Below are 13173 nucleotides of genomic sequence, written 5' to 3'. Positions count from 1 at the left end.
CTTCAGAGTGAGGCATCTTCTTGCCTCAATAAATCAAATCTTCCCTTCTGAATTTAACCTCACAAACCTTGCCCATAATTACTAAGGCTTTCACAGCTGGTGTTTGTGACATTGAAATGAACACTGTTTGGCTGATAGCCACAGTCGAATAAAGCTGTTCTCATACATACATACATAAGACCTTTATTGGCATAGATAATGGAAATATGAAACAACAACCAAACATTAAACATTCAGAACACACACACAATAAAATATTCTCACTTTATTTGACCATGACCTATCAGCCCGAACATTGTTCATTTCAATGTCACAAACCTTGCACACTTTCCTCAGGAAAGCAAGATACATCCACCATCAAGGAGCAGTTATTGCCATTTTTTATTTTATCTGCAGGCCACAAAACAGCTTGCTTCACAAATTCCAAACAAAATCTTACCACACAAAGCATAGTAGTTCACATTCTCCAGTTTAGCAGATAAGGCTGCAATCCTATCCACCCTTTCCCGGGAGGAAGCCCTATTGAACACTATAGGACTTTCTTCTGAGTAGACATGCATAGGATTGTGCCCCAAGTCTTCCTATGTGGTTCCTTCAGGGTTATGACACCATAAGTCACATACACTTTAGAATATACTTTTATTCTATGTTTGTTAGAAGTCCAGAATGACCTCCAACGCCTTCTGAAATCTGGTGACTAATGCAGATTGAAAATTAAGGCAGGAAAAATCCACCCTTTAGCCAGCCTGCCTCTGTGAACAAAAAGAGTATTGATGCACAGCTTGTGAACATAGATTAGCCATTCATCCTTGTGATATTAAGTAAGATATTAAATAAGCACTTGTAACTCTCTAGCCACCCTCTTCTTCTAGTAACGAAAGATTAAACTTGAAACAAGAGAAGGTACATTGGATTGCGTTCACTTCTCACACAAGCGCATGCACGACTTCTCTACCAGGCTGATCATATAGAAACACACCCTGTGTGTTCTTAACTGGTATTCAGTACTTGCACTCTCAACCAACCATTTATTTCACTAATATTCTTCTCATTTTGCCTATCTTCATATATACCACGGCATCAACATGCCAGAGGTTGCATTCTTTTATTCAGGATTAAGTAACCTGGAATATTTACCAACCACTAAGAACTATCTATTCTTACTAGAAATTCCCACTTTACCCATTGGATAAAGTAGGAAATTATTTCCCTGGTTTTTTAAAGTCCATGGTGACTGAAGCATTTTCAAAGGCAAGTATTCCGTAGCAAGTGTCTCCTGTCGTTCAAAAAACTGTGCTGCAACTTCCTCTGTCCTATTTTTCCTGTATATAAATCCACAATCCAGTCTAACCTTACATGTACAGATCTTTTTGCAAAGCGTATCCCTGCTCTCTCACTTCCTCCCTCCCTTCTTCTGTCACATTCAACGCTTTCTCCGCCTTCTCGTATATTTCCCTGGTAAGGCCCAACCAACAAGGGATGATTGGGGTGCCTCCCCTTTCAATTCATCCCTCTGCCACCCCCAATTTTCCCCCTTCTAGTCCCACTCCCACATGTTCCTGGGAAAAGGATACTGGAAGGTCGTGCAGCTCTTTGTATTCGTGTGTGTGCAAGGGGGAAGGATGTGCACCCTGCTGCCAACCGCCACACCCCCATGCTCCCCCCTTCTGCCCTGATTGGCCAATCTCCTGCACGCACACAAACACACACCAAAGCTGCACACGCATTCCTGAGCAGGGCCCCAGCAGGGGACACCTAGACTGGCTAGGCACTGCCAATGTTCTCCTCTCCTGGACATGTACAATCTAGCCGTTCTTTATTTCTCTTCCTCCAGCTGCTCCATTTGCACTGTCCCTGATTCTTCCCCTACATATTCATGTTTTAATTTTCTGTGTTTTCATGCTCTGTTGAACCTTTATAGTAGCCTTCCAGACTTTCTCCAGCCTAACCTCAAGCTCTGTTATGCTACCTCCATCACCTCCTCTACTTTGTCCTAGTAATTCATCCTTCTAGCAATTTTTTCTCCCTGCCTTAGCCTTTTTGTAGCTATACTTAACTCTCCCACTTTTTTTTTCTCTGCTGTGACCATGCTTCCATTTCTTTCCTCTCCCTACATCAGCATAGAGGACAGCTCTGGGGAAGGAAAAGGCATTAAGCAAGGAAGGGGTGGGTAGGCAGTGTGTGTGTGCGCTCGCACACGCGTGTGTGCAGTTGCTTAACTCTCCTACTCAACCACACCTCTAAATTGGCCTGCCTTGTTCCCTCCATCTCTGCTGCCCTGCAGCTGGCAATAACCTTTTCTGTTCACATTAGGTTCTATGTGCTGCACACACAGGCTTCATGTCAATTGGGTGGGAACCAAAGGATGCGACAGTGCATAAAAGTATTTGCAACATTTCTGCTAAATGAGACTAGAATGATGAGGGGGCCAGTGTGTAATATTGTAAACGGCAAACAGAAGTACAGGGGAGGGCAACCCTTGTGATGAACAAGGAACTACCATGACCTATGGTGTGTGGACAGCAGATGGCTACAGGAAAATAGGATAATGAAAGGCAAGAATTGAGGGCTGTTGTCAGGGAGCAGAAAACCATTTAACAGCCATTTGACTCCCCCTTCCCCTTGGTATTGCAGAAGTGCATGCTTCACTGCCTATGGGAATAGCTGACCTTCTGTGTTTTTTTTTTTTTGCCTAGAAACAAAACTTTCAAGAGACATTTATCTCCCAGCTCCCGTGCCCAAGCACTCATGCCCACACAGCCAGTCAGCCTGCCCCCCCAGGGTCTCCCTACGCTGGAATGAATCCAAAGCCAACACAACATCTCTGACAGGACTGGAACAGCTAGGTTCTCCCTTCCCCATCCAAGTAAAGACAAGAAACATTTGGAGAGTAAAAGTTTTAATTTGGAACAAGCAAAATGTTTTGCTACAGGAAACATGGATCATAAGTGAGAGATGAACATCCCTGGCCCCCAAGCCAATTGCAGCCACACACACCCACTAATCTAAGGGCCCCACTCCTACATGTGGGTCAAGTGTTCTTCATTAACCCATCAGGTGACGTGCAATTCCATCTCATTATACTTGTGAGCTCCGAGAACCTTGCAGACCCAAGTGCGCTGCTCCCTCCCCTTCCCTCACAGTTTGCCGTCTCAAGCTGGAGTGCCAAGGAACAATTCGTGGAGTTTGGCCACGTCATCACTAGAAACACGGATCCAGCCATCCTGGCGTACATGGTAGAGGTTGACTGTGCCTCCCGAGTAGGCATCACGATACGTTGCTTGGTAGATTGCACGGCGGGCAAGATTGTAGGCATCCTCAACTGACAGGTCGTGCGAGTAGCCCCGGTCCATTACCCCGTAGGCATAGACAGAACCAGAGCCCACCGAGAACACAGTGCCTGAGATGCGGTTCCCCTCACTGTCCACGTAGTACAGGCCTGAAAGGCAGGGCAGGAAAGTATGAGTTACGAGGGCTTTCTACAAATTCTTTGCAATTGTCATATCAGCAGGAAGGGTCACACTTCATTTTTCCCACTATCAGAAGATCCACAGCAAAGGTGTTTTCAATATTTATGCCACCGCATAGCACCACATTCTTAACAAGCTGCCTGCAGGCACATTCAGCCTGCTAAGCCTCTCCAACAGCTCTTTTTCTCTCATCATCATCTCAGACCTAGCATTACATTTGCTCATGCTGCTGCCTTGTGTGCAGCCAGATTCGGACATGCAATATCAGAAGAAACTGTCACATTTAGGACTAGTAGGTTGGTTTTTTCCTCCCAATGGTACAGCTAGGTCATATTCTACCAAGTCCCTAGCAAATGTCTGGACAGAGCAAAAAGAGGCTCGACTTATATAATGACACTGGGAAAGGCAACTCAAGTCAAGGTATCTGAAACCACAAAAAATGGGAGTACCAGATAGGCAAGAACTTCTCAGACAGATGGTCCAAGTGTCTGCTGGTCCCAGCACTGAATACTATTGACAGCAGATATTTTCTAATAGTTTCATAAGAACATAAGGACAGGCCCACTGGATCAGGCCATAGGCCCATCTAGTCCAGCTTCCTGTATCTCACAGCGGCCCACCAAATGCCCCAGGGAGCACACCAGATAACAAGAGACCTGCATCCTGGTGCCCTCCCTTGCATCTGGCATTCTGACATAGCCCATTTCTAAAATCAGGAGGTTGCACATACACATCATGGCTTGTAACCCATGATGGATTTTTCCTCCAGAAACTTGTCCAATCCCCTTTTAAAGGCATCCAGGCCAGATGGTGTCACCGCATCCTGCGGCAAGGAGTTCCACAGACCAACCACACGCTGAGTAAAGAAATATTTTCTTTTGTCTGTCCTAACCCTCCTAACACTCAATTTTAGTGGATGTCCCCTTGTTCTGGTGTTATGTGAGAGTGTAAAGAGCATCTCTCTATCCACTTTATCCTTCCCATGCATAATTTTGTACGTCTCAAACATGTCCCCCCTCAGGCGTCTCTTTTCTAGGCTGAAAAGGCCCAAACGCCGTAGCCTTTCCTTATAAGGAAGGTACCCCAGCCCAGTAACCATCTTAGTCGCTCTCTTTTGCAGCTTTTCCATTTCCACTATATCCTTTTTGAGATGTCCTAAGACCTAGGACAAAATCCTAAGACCTAGTTCCCCCTCTTTCCTATAGTGATCCACTTAAAACAGGGCCTAAGCATCTTTCCCCACCCCCAGTATCCCCTTCTCTAATCATCCTTCCAGAATGTTGATTAAGTCCAGAAGGCCCATCCCTCCAAGATCATCGTTTTCCAGTATTCTGCACCAATATTTCTGAAACAAGCTACCTTGCTAACCCTTAAGACTCCAAATACTGGGAGTAGACTCAAAATACTGGCGTTCCTTCTACAAAAACAGTCACATCAAAGTTCCAAATCCTGTAGCCTCATGCAAAGGGAAGTTATGCCCTCCTCAGAATTTGGTTTCAAAGGCTTGCAGCGGGGCGGGGGGGGGGGAGAAGAGAGAAGAGAGAGAGAGAGAGAGAGAGAGAGAGAGAGAGAGAGAGAGAGAGAGAGAGAGATGTCTTTGGGAACTTTTAAAGGGAAATAAAGGGATGTCCTGAGACTGGAGGCACTGATTTAGAGAAAAGTGTATGCAATTCCTTTTTGCGGTTCTTAGGTGTGTTTGATTTTAAGGATTTTTAAATTGTTTTATTCATTTGAATTATTTACATCTCACCTTTCCCTCCAAATAAATGCAGCATTCAAGGCAGCATGCATTGGGGAAAGAAGGAGAATGCCAAAATAGGAACTAAATCTAAACAGCAATCATAAAAATAATAAAGAATAGTCAATTTAAAAATATTAACACAAAATACAAACATTTAACCTAAAAACAACTAATTACAAGAGGAAAGCCAGGCAGAAAGCGAAAGCAAACAGGAAGAGCTAAGTTCTCAATCCTACTGGGGGAAGTTCCAAAAAAAAAGGCGCTGCCACTTTGAGATCAATGATAAAAGATGAGATATAAGCGTGAATCAATCCATCAATACGAGCTCTGTTAGATCAGGTCCAAGGCCATCTGGTCCAACATTCTGTTCCCACATAGATGGGGGAAGAGTCTGTATAGTAGATGCAATGTATGTCTGTGAGATTGAGATGGAAGGAGAGCTGCACTATAGCAGGGGTGCCCAAACCCCGGCCCAGGGGCCACTTGCGGCCCTTGAGGCCTTTCAATGCGGCCCTCAGGGAGCCTCCAGTCTCCAATGAGCCTCTGGCCCTCCAGAGATTTGTTGGAGCCCACACTGGCCTGACGCAACTGCTGTCAGTGTGAGGGCAACTGTTTGACCTCTCCCGTGAGCTGTGGGATGAGGGCTCCCTCCACTACTTGCTGTTTCACATCAGTGATGCAGTAGCAGCGGCAAAGGAAAGGCCAGCCTTGCTTTGTGCAAAGCCTTTTATAGGCCTTGAGCTATTGCAAGACCTTCATTCATTCATATAAGTTCATCTTTAATATATTCATTTATGTAAACTTATGTAGATTTATTCAAATTTTAAATGTAAATTAATTCTTTTTTCCGCCGGCCCCCGACAGTGTCAGAGAGATGATGTGGCCCTCCTGCCAAAAACTTTGGACCCCCCTGCACTATAGGATAAAGTTTGAGTGAAATTACAAGCATGCAGAGGAGAATATAACAAATTCCTCAGAGCAGTGTCAGAGTAATGAAGGGGTGGGGAGAGGACAATACTTAAAGTTCATCCCAGACCCAAGTACATTTTCCCAGAAGCAAGTCATATTGATTTCAGGAAAACCCTCTCCCAGCTTGTCCCTGTGTTGTTGTAACCAGTGGATAACACTCAGCCCCCAGACCAATTAATACGAAAGGTATTTATGAAAGAAAGCTACAGTCAGCGCAAAAACTGAGAGAACCTAAATTTGGCACGGTCCATGTAAATTAAGCAATACTTAAACCCTGATAATCTCTAGCCTGATCTGACAGTGTGCAATGCAAAGAACACCACACAGGACCTTGTATATTAGCTGCTGCACTGGTGCAACACCACATGTTAAGGCATTTAAATGAGAACACTCACATGTGCTTCCAAACAAAGCAGTTTGTGGGGCCAAAAGAGACTAGACACCCACCATCTATGTGGAAATCAGAGCTATCCTCATCTCGACTGCTCCTAGCCCAGGCAGACTTGCAGAATCAGAGCGGGCACAGCTATCATCCTATCAGAGCAGCAGTGGTAGTGTCAAGCCTGCAGGCTAGTTGGCAACTTCTGTCTAGAGATACTGTTCCTTAGCACAACTCTAACCACGTTCCCATTAGCAAATAAGCTTGTGCAGTGGAGCTGTGTTGAAAAAGGAGTACTATGTAACTACAGCCAAGACAGACAGACAGACAAAATCAGTTGGCCATTTCTCTAATCTTGGTATCTGCCAGATAAATTTAATCCAGCTTGCAGGGCCACAGATTTCCCCTATGAAGCACATCCTGCAGTTAACATCCATGTAAATGGACTATTCTGGGCTCATCTAGGAAAACTCAAAACATGTTAAGCTGGTTGGGAATGAGACAGGATAGTCAACAGGGTAGTACGGACTACTGAAACTCCCAGGAACACATGATGTCCTCACCTGGCCCTCGCTTGTCCCAGCCACAGATCATGGTGCCCATGGAGAGCCCCATGCCCTTATACTGATACACCATGTTAGCCAAGAGCTTGGAGGCAGCAGCCACAGAGATTCGCTCCTTGTTGCGGAGTTCATAGATGCGGCACTGTCGCGCAAGCAGCCGTTCCCAGAAGCTGCAATCGGCTGCCCCACCAGCCATGGTGCCCAGCAGGTAAGGGTTAATCTCGATGACCTTCTTGACTGTCTGTGAAGCAATGTAGACACCTGCTGTGGCCCGGGAATCCACCGCCACAATCACACCATGCTGAAACTGGAAGGAGGAGGAAGCAGAGAGAAGGATCAAGACCAGGGGTGTCAAACTCGTTTTATACCGAGGGCCGAATGGCATTCATGATGCCTGCTGAGGGCCAGTAGTGATGTTGTTGGGCAGGAAGTATTGTCATTAAACAGGTCATAACCAAAAATAAGCACTTTTTCCTCACTTAGGAATTCATCAGCTGCAAATGACAGAAGGAAAAACATGCAAATCTTTATCATATTTCAAGATATGGGAGATATCCAATTTTTGTGTGGGCTACCCTTTCAGCAGTAACACCTCAGCACTGCTCAGCAGCTGTGAGCCTGAGGGCCGGATAAAAAGCTTCTGAGGGCCACACCCGGCCCCCGGGGCCTTATGTTTGACACCCCTGATCAAGTCGGTGAATAGCCCATGCCATTTACCCATAATCTGGGTGGTTGCTATGCCAAACCACAGACAACAACAAAAACTCCTGGAAGTTCACCACCCCCTACATATTCCATGGCCTAAGTCAGTGGTTCCCCAATATTTTTGACTGGCAACTCCCGCGACCTACTGGGCCATTGGCTGTGGCTCCCCATTAGGGCCACAATCCTATACATTGTATAGGATGGCAGATTCCTGTGAGGATGCCAAGGCTCCCTTGGCTGGTTTCCTCGGGGAGCCACACCTCACAGTCTGAGAACCACTGGCTTAAGTGATCAGACACCAAACTTCACGTTCCCCCCCAAGTGCCCTCCACTGCCAAAGCACCCACATGCCCAGATAAACACTTCTTCTCCCAAACCCTTCCCTTTAGCATACTCTCGTTCCCTGTCTCCTCTGTAGGCCTCCACCTTTTCCACACCTTCCCATTCCAGACCCCCAGACCCCCCAGCTCAGCCCCCCGGCCCCCAGCCTGCCCAGACCCCAAGCTCAGTACCCCAGACCTCCAGCCTGCGCAAACCCCCAAACACAGCCCCCCAGCCTGCCCAGACCCCCAAGCTCAGTACCCCAGACCTCCAGACCGCGCAGACCCCCAAGTTCAGCCCCCCATCCTCCCCCGGCCTGCCCAGACCCCAAGCTCAGTACCCCAGGCCTCCAGCCTGCCCAGGCCCCCAAACTCAGCTCCCCGCCCCTCCCACCTTGAAGGCGAGCGTGGTGGTCCCGTGCAGGAGCTCGATCTGGGCCTCGCCCGCAGCAGCGCTGGCACAAGGCGGCGCCAGGACCAGGGGCAGCCCCGAGGCCTGCGCCTCCCCTACGCTCTCCCCTCTCCCGCAAGCGCCCAGCGCCGGCAGCCGAAACTCGCTGCCGGCCCCGAGACCGAAGAAGCCGGCCTGGTTCACGGGGAGCTGAGGCTCCAGGACACTGGCCAACGCCATCTTGGGTGAGGGCAGAGCTCCGTGACTCAGGAAAGCGTCCTCCTTATATAGGCTCTGGGTGCCATCTTGGGTGCGGGCAAGGGCTTAAGATCTAGTGCGCATGCGCACTCGTGGTGCGGCTACACGCTGTGGTCTGACCGCGAGGCCAGAAACGCCATTTAGAGTAAGGGCAAAGTGCTGTGGTCTGCTATTGAGTCAAAGCGTGGACGCCATCTTAGGTGAGGGCAATGCTGGACTGGAAAGACCTGTAGGTCTGACTAAGCAAAGATGCCTCCAGCCCTCTTCAGCCCTCTTCCTTTCCTCTGGAGAATGATGACGTCATGTTGGGAAAGGAAGGGATGGGTGATGTCATAACACTCAGAGCAGCTGGCCAAGTCAAGAAAAGGCAGAGTGGAAGGAGCAAAAAGAGAATTAACTTTCCCCACCCAAATGCACGATAGGCATTATTTTCCCCTGTGGAACTCACTGCCACAGGATGCCAGCAACAAACACTGACTTTCAGGGGATGGATGCAGTGGATAGAGGGATGTTCTTTTCCCTCTCACGCAACACCAGAACCAGAGGACATACGCTAAAATTGAGTGTTAGGATAGTTAGGACAGACAAAAAATATATATTTCTTTACCCAGTGTGTGATTGGACGGTGGAACTCCTTACCACAGGATATGGTGATGGTGTCTGGCCTAAATATGCTTTAAAAGGGAACTGGACAGATTTATGGAGGAAAAGTCCATCATAGGTTACAAGCCCTGATGTGCAATCTCCTGGTTTGAGAAGTAGGCTGCCTCTGGATGCCAGATGCAGAGGAAGGCACCAGGATGCAGGTCTCTTGTTGTCTTGTGTGCTCCCTGAGGCATTTGGTGGGTCACTGTGAGATACAGGAAGCTGGACTAGAAGGGCCTATGGCATGATTCAGTAGGGCTCTTCTGATGGTCTCATGTTCTTATGACTGGGCCAAACTAGTAAACAGATACATCATCAGCGGTGACTTGTCAAGGCAGTATGGGAATCTACTAGCTTAGTTGTTTCCAACCTGGGGTACTTGTACTCCCAGGGGTACTTACAACATGTTGCTAATAGAAGGGGTACAATTTATGGAAATAGGCTGCCAAGGGGCAGGCAAGTGAAAAATGTTGGGAACCACTGCACTAGCCAAATTAGGTCCCTTAAGTGTCTGATTGTTAGAATTTGGGAGTAAAAGGCAGGGACAAAGAGCTGTGTAGTTGCTTCATGCCTTCCATCTTTCCAGCTATTCCATGGTCAGTGAGTAGAAGTGTCAGGCAGCTGCTGGAACACCTGCAACATTCCCGTCCATGTATTCCCTGGTATTACTGGGAGAAAGTGCCTCAGTGATGGTGCGGGATGCATGCATTTACCATGCTGTCATCCTAGGGCAGCACTTCCCTCCAGGGAGCCTGCACATCATGCAGATGCCAGTGCTATGTTGAAGGCACTGTCCAGCTCTCCTCCCGACTGTCATTGGGGAAGCAGTCAAAAGAGTTGGAGAGCTGGCACACTTCTAGGGCTCCTTCTGATATCCATAGGTGGAGCTGGCACCCAATTTTAATGGGGCACATGGCTTAGCCTTTTCATACCAGGTAGCCAAAAGACAGAGGTAGGCTTTGCATTCATGGTTCCCAACAGCTGTCTGTGCCCTTGTTCACTGTTCCTGCAGTTCTCCTGGCTCTGGTGTGAATAAAGGATCACTAAAATAATGTGAGCAGCATGCTTTTGCTTGAGGCAGGGGCAAGGTGTAACAGGGGAGAACCGGTTCTGGTGCCAAGTTGCTGGGAAGCCTTGGGCAAGTCCCAGGGGCGCTGGGTTCGCATGGTGCAATGGCCCCAATACCTCCCCCAGTTTACCTGCAGAAGCAATGGGTAAACTGGCAGCTGCTCCCCTCCAACCCTTGGAGATAAAGAAACACACTAGAGACAGAAAATGAAACAATGGGGAGCAGCCATCACTGCCACGTCTCTTGGTGGGGGCAGCAGCTTCTCATCTTTCCCACTGGCCATTAAGAGTACCCACAAGAGGGTGCTGAGCGCAGGGGTGACATGCATCTCTCACTACCACATCACTGCTACTGGTATGTATAGGGATTGGCCTGGTGGGGCTTCTGATAGCCATGGACCCTCAATTAGTGCGAAACAATCAGTGGGGGGATGAAAACTGAAGCTGATCCTACTGGCCATTGACAAGGATAGAAGCTGAGAAAAACGTACCATTGGCCTGACCTTGTAGAGAAGTTCTTCTCTTCCAGGATGTGTCCTCTGCCAACAGGCTTTGTGCACACACAATGTACTGTCTCTAGCACTTATACGAAGAATCTCTCGCCATAGGCAAGTCTCTCATTTCAGCCGGCCAGGCCCCCCCTTTGAGAACACAGTCACACTCCCTTTTTGCCACAATACCTGCAGTAACACCAGTGCTAATATTCTCATTTTGTTTCCTTCAGATGCCTTAAGTGCACTCTTCAAGGAGCTGCCATTTCTCATTAGCAGTAATTTCTCCCATCCTACTAGTCCAATTGGGAGTGACAATTTATTTTCCTATCCCTTTGTCATGAATAAGAGGCACTCTTTCTCTTTCATCAGGACACTCTGGTGAACTGCTTCTGTCTGGGAGCGCTGAAGGAGTTTCTCACAGAGTCCCCAAACCACTTTCACAGTCCCTTTTAATGCTGGCGCCCCTGAGAGATTTGGAACAGCGGCACAATCTTCCGGGGAGCAACTTGGTTGGATTCAGCATCAGACGGCCGCTCAGGTAGTGCGTCCCTTGCTTTGGTAAAAGCGCTTCTACAGGTAAACCAGAAGTAAAGTGTGAGCAGCACCAGAGAAAACAGGGATGTCACACGAATGACATCTTTATGTGGTTAAATCACAGCTAGAACTCCTCTGTCGCACACCCATCTTTCTGACCACACGTGCCACATGCACTGCCTTACCCTCTATCGCATACTCCTGCCCCTCTCCCCTCCCAGTGCTGGGTGGACGCCGCTGGGGGACTCAGCATCATGTTTGGATAGGGAACGCAGAGGAGGCAGTTGAGGGTGACGGCTGCTGACACAGCAGCGTCTCCTTTAGGTGAGGAAGGGAGGGAAGGTGAGGAGAAATAACCCTCTTGGAACTGGTGGCAATTTCAGTTCCAAGACCTCATTGCACTAGGCCACGCTGCCTCGGCAGGCAACCAGCAAATTGTAACAGAAGCTGAGATGCTGCCATTCCGAGATGATGGACTATCCTTGCCAATAAATAGAAGATGGCAAGATGAGTAAACTAAGCAATATTTATTATGAGCTAAATTGCAGGAAGCAAAAGCAGATTTGATGTGTCTGGCAGTATAACTCCAGCTGCCAGTTTGCTCTCAGAGATTGTCCTAAAGCAGCTTCCCAGGAGCCCAGACATAAAAGTGGATTGCAGCCTCCATCAAGAAAGGGCCTGGTGGCTTCTGCCTTCTGTGTGGTGTCACAGATATTGTTGGAATGAAGCGGCTATTATTTGTCCATCTGGGTTTCCACCCAGCCTCTGTCCCAAAGGCTTGGAGCAGATAACAACATAAACAACTACCTTGGATTGCTCTGGTTATTGTGAGGGCAAAAAAGGGAAAAAAGAAACTGCTGTGTAAAAGTGTTTTTGTGGGAATCTTCCTCCAGGACAGCTTGTGGCATCCTTAGCTACTCTACACAAAGGCATAAGAACATAAGAACAGCCCCACTGGATCAGGCCATAGGCCCATCTAGTCCAGCTTCCTGTATCTCACAGCGGCCCGCAAAATGCTCCAGGGAGCACACCAGCTCACAAGAGACCTGCATCCTGGTGCCCTCCCTTGCATATGGCCTTCTGACATAGCCCATTTCTAAAATCAGGAGGTTGCGCATACACCTCATGGCTTGTACCCCGTAATGGATTTTTCCTCTAGAAACTTGTCCAATCCCCTTTTAAAGGCGTCCAGGCCAGATGCCATCACCACATCCTGTGGCAAGGAGTTCCACAGGATGCACTCTCAAGGCACACTTACTTGAGAGTAAACCACACTTAATTCAATGGGACACACAGCATAATCCTACGCATGTCTGCTCGGAAGCAAGTACCATTGCATTCAATGGAGCTTACTCCCAGGAAAGTGTGTTCCGTATAGGGCCGCAGCCTCCTTGCTCCAAGGAAATGTGTGTAGGAGTGACCTCCACTCCTCCTCGATGCCTGAAACAAATCTGAAAAGCATTTGATGGCAAAAAAACAGGTCAAAGCCTGTCATCTGGCAAAGAGCCCTTTCCACAAACATGAGCTGCTCATCCTTATTCCCCCATCCTTGACACCATGAAAATTACTCCTTTCCTGACCCATCACACTTTTCCTCCACCCCCAATCTCATCCTTCCCCTAATATTCCCCACCTT

At 48.0% G+C, this 13173-nt stretch overlaps 2 protein-coding genes across 3 annotated transcripts in view; both read right to left on the bottom strand.

Moving 5' to 3' along the window:
- Positions 1-1608, bottom strand: part of LOC136651438 (HAUS augmin-like complex subunit 4) — a 38726-nt gene extending 37118 nt beyond the window's left edge. For both annotated transcript variants that reach the window (XM_066627813.1, XM_066627815.1), the window contains exon 1: positions 1575-1608. The gene's annotated coding sequence lies outside the window, so the exon portion shown is untranslated. The remainder of the gene's footprint in view (positions 1-1574) is intronic.
- A 1274-nt stretch (positions 1609-2882) lies between these two features.
- PSMB5 (proteasome 20S subunit beta 5) lies at positions 2883-8809 on the bottom strand. Its single transcript, XM_066627807.1, has 3 exons — positions 8542-8809; positions 7123-7429; positions 2883-3439 (listed from the first exon to the last, which is right to left on the bottom strand). The coding sequence occupies exons 1-3, from the start codon at positions 8776-8778 to the stop codon at positions 3153-3155; spliced, it is 831 nt and encodes a 276-aa protein (XP_066483904.1). The 5' UTR covers positions 8779-8809; the 3' UTR covers positions 2883-3152.
- Between the last annotated feature and the right edge of the window lie 4364 nt (positions 8810-13173).

The sequence above is a fragment of the Tiliqua scincoides genome, chromosome 5, assembly GCF_035046505.1.
Source record: "Tiliqua scincoides isolate rTilSci1 chromosome 5, rTilSci1.hap2, whole genome shotgun sequence".
Taxonomy (NCBI): domain Eukaryota; kingdom Metazoa; phylum Chordata; class Lepidosauria; order Squamata; family Scincidae; genus Tiliqua; species Tiliqua scincoides.
The sequence above is the reverse complement of the archived record's forward strand: the minus strand, read 5'-3'. Positions and strand labels throughout refer to the sequence as shown.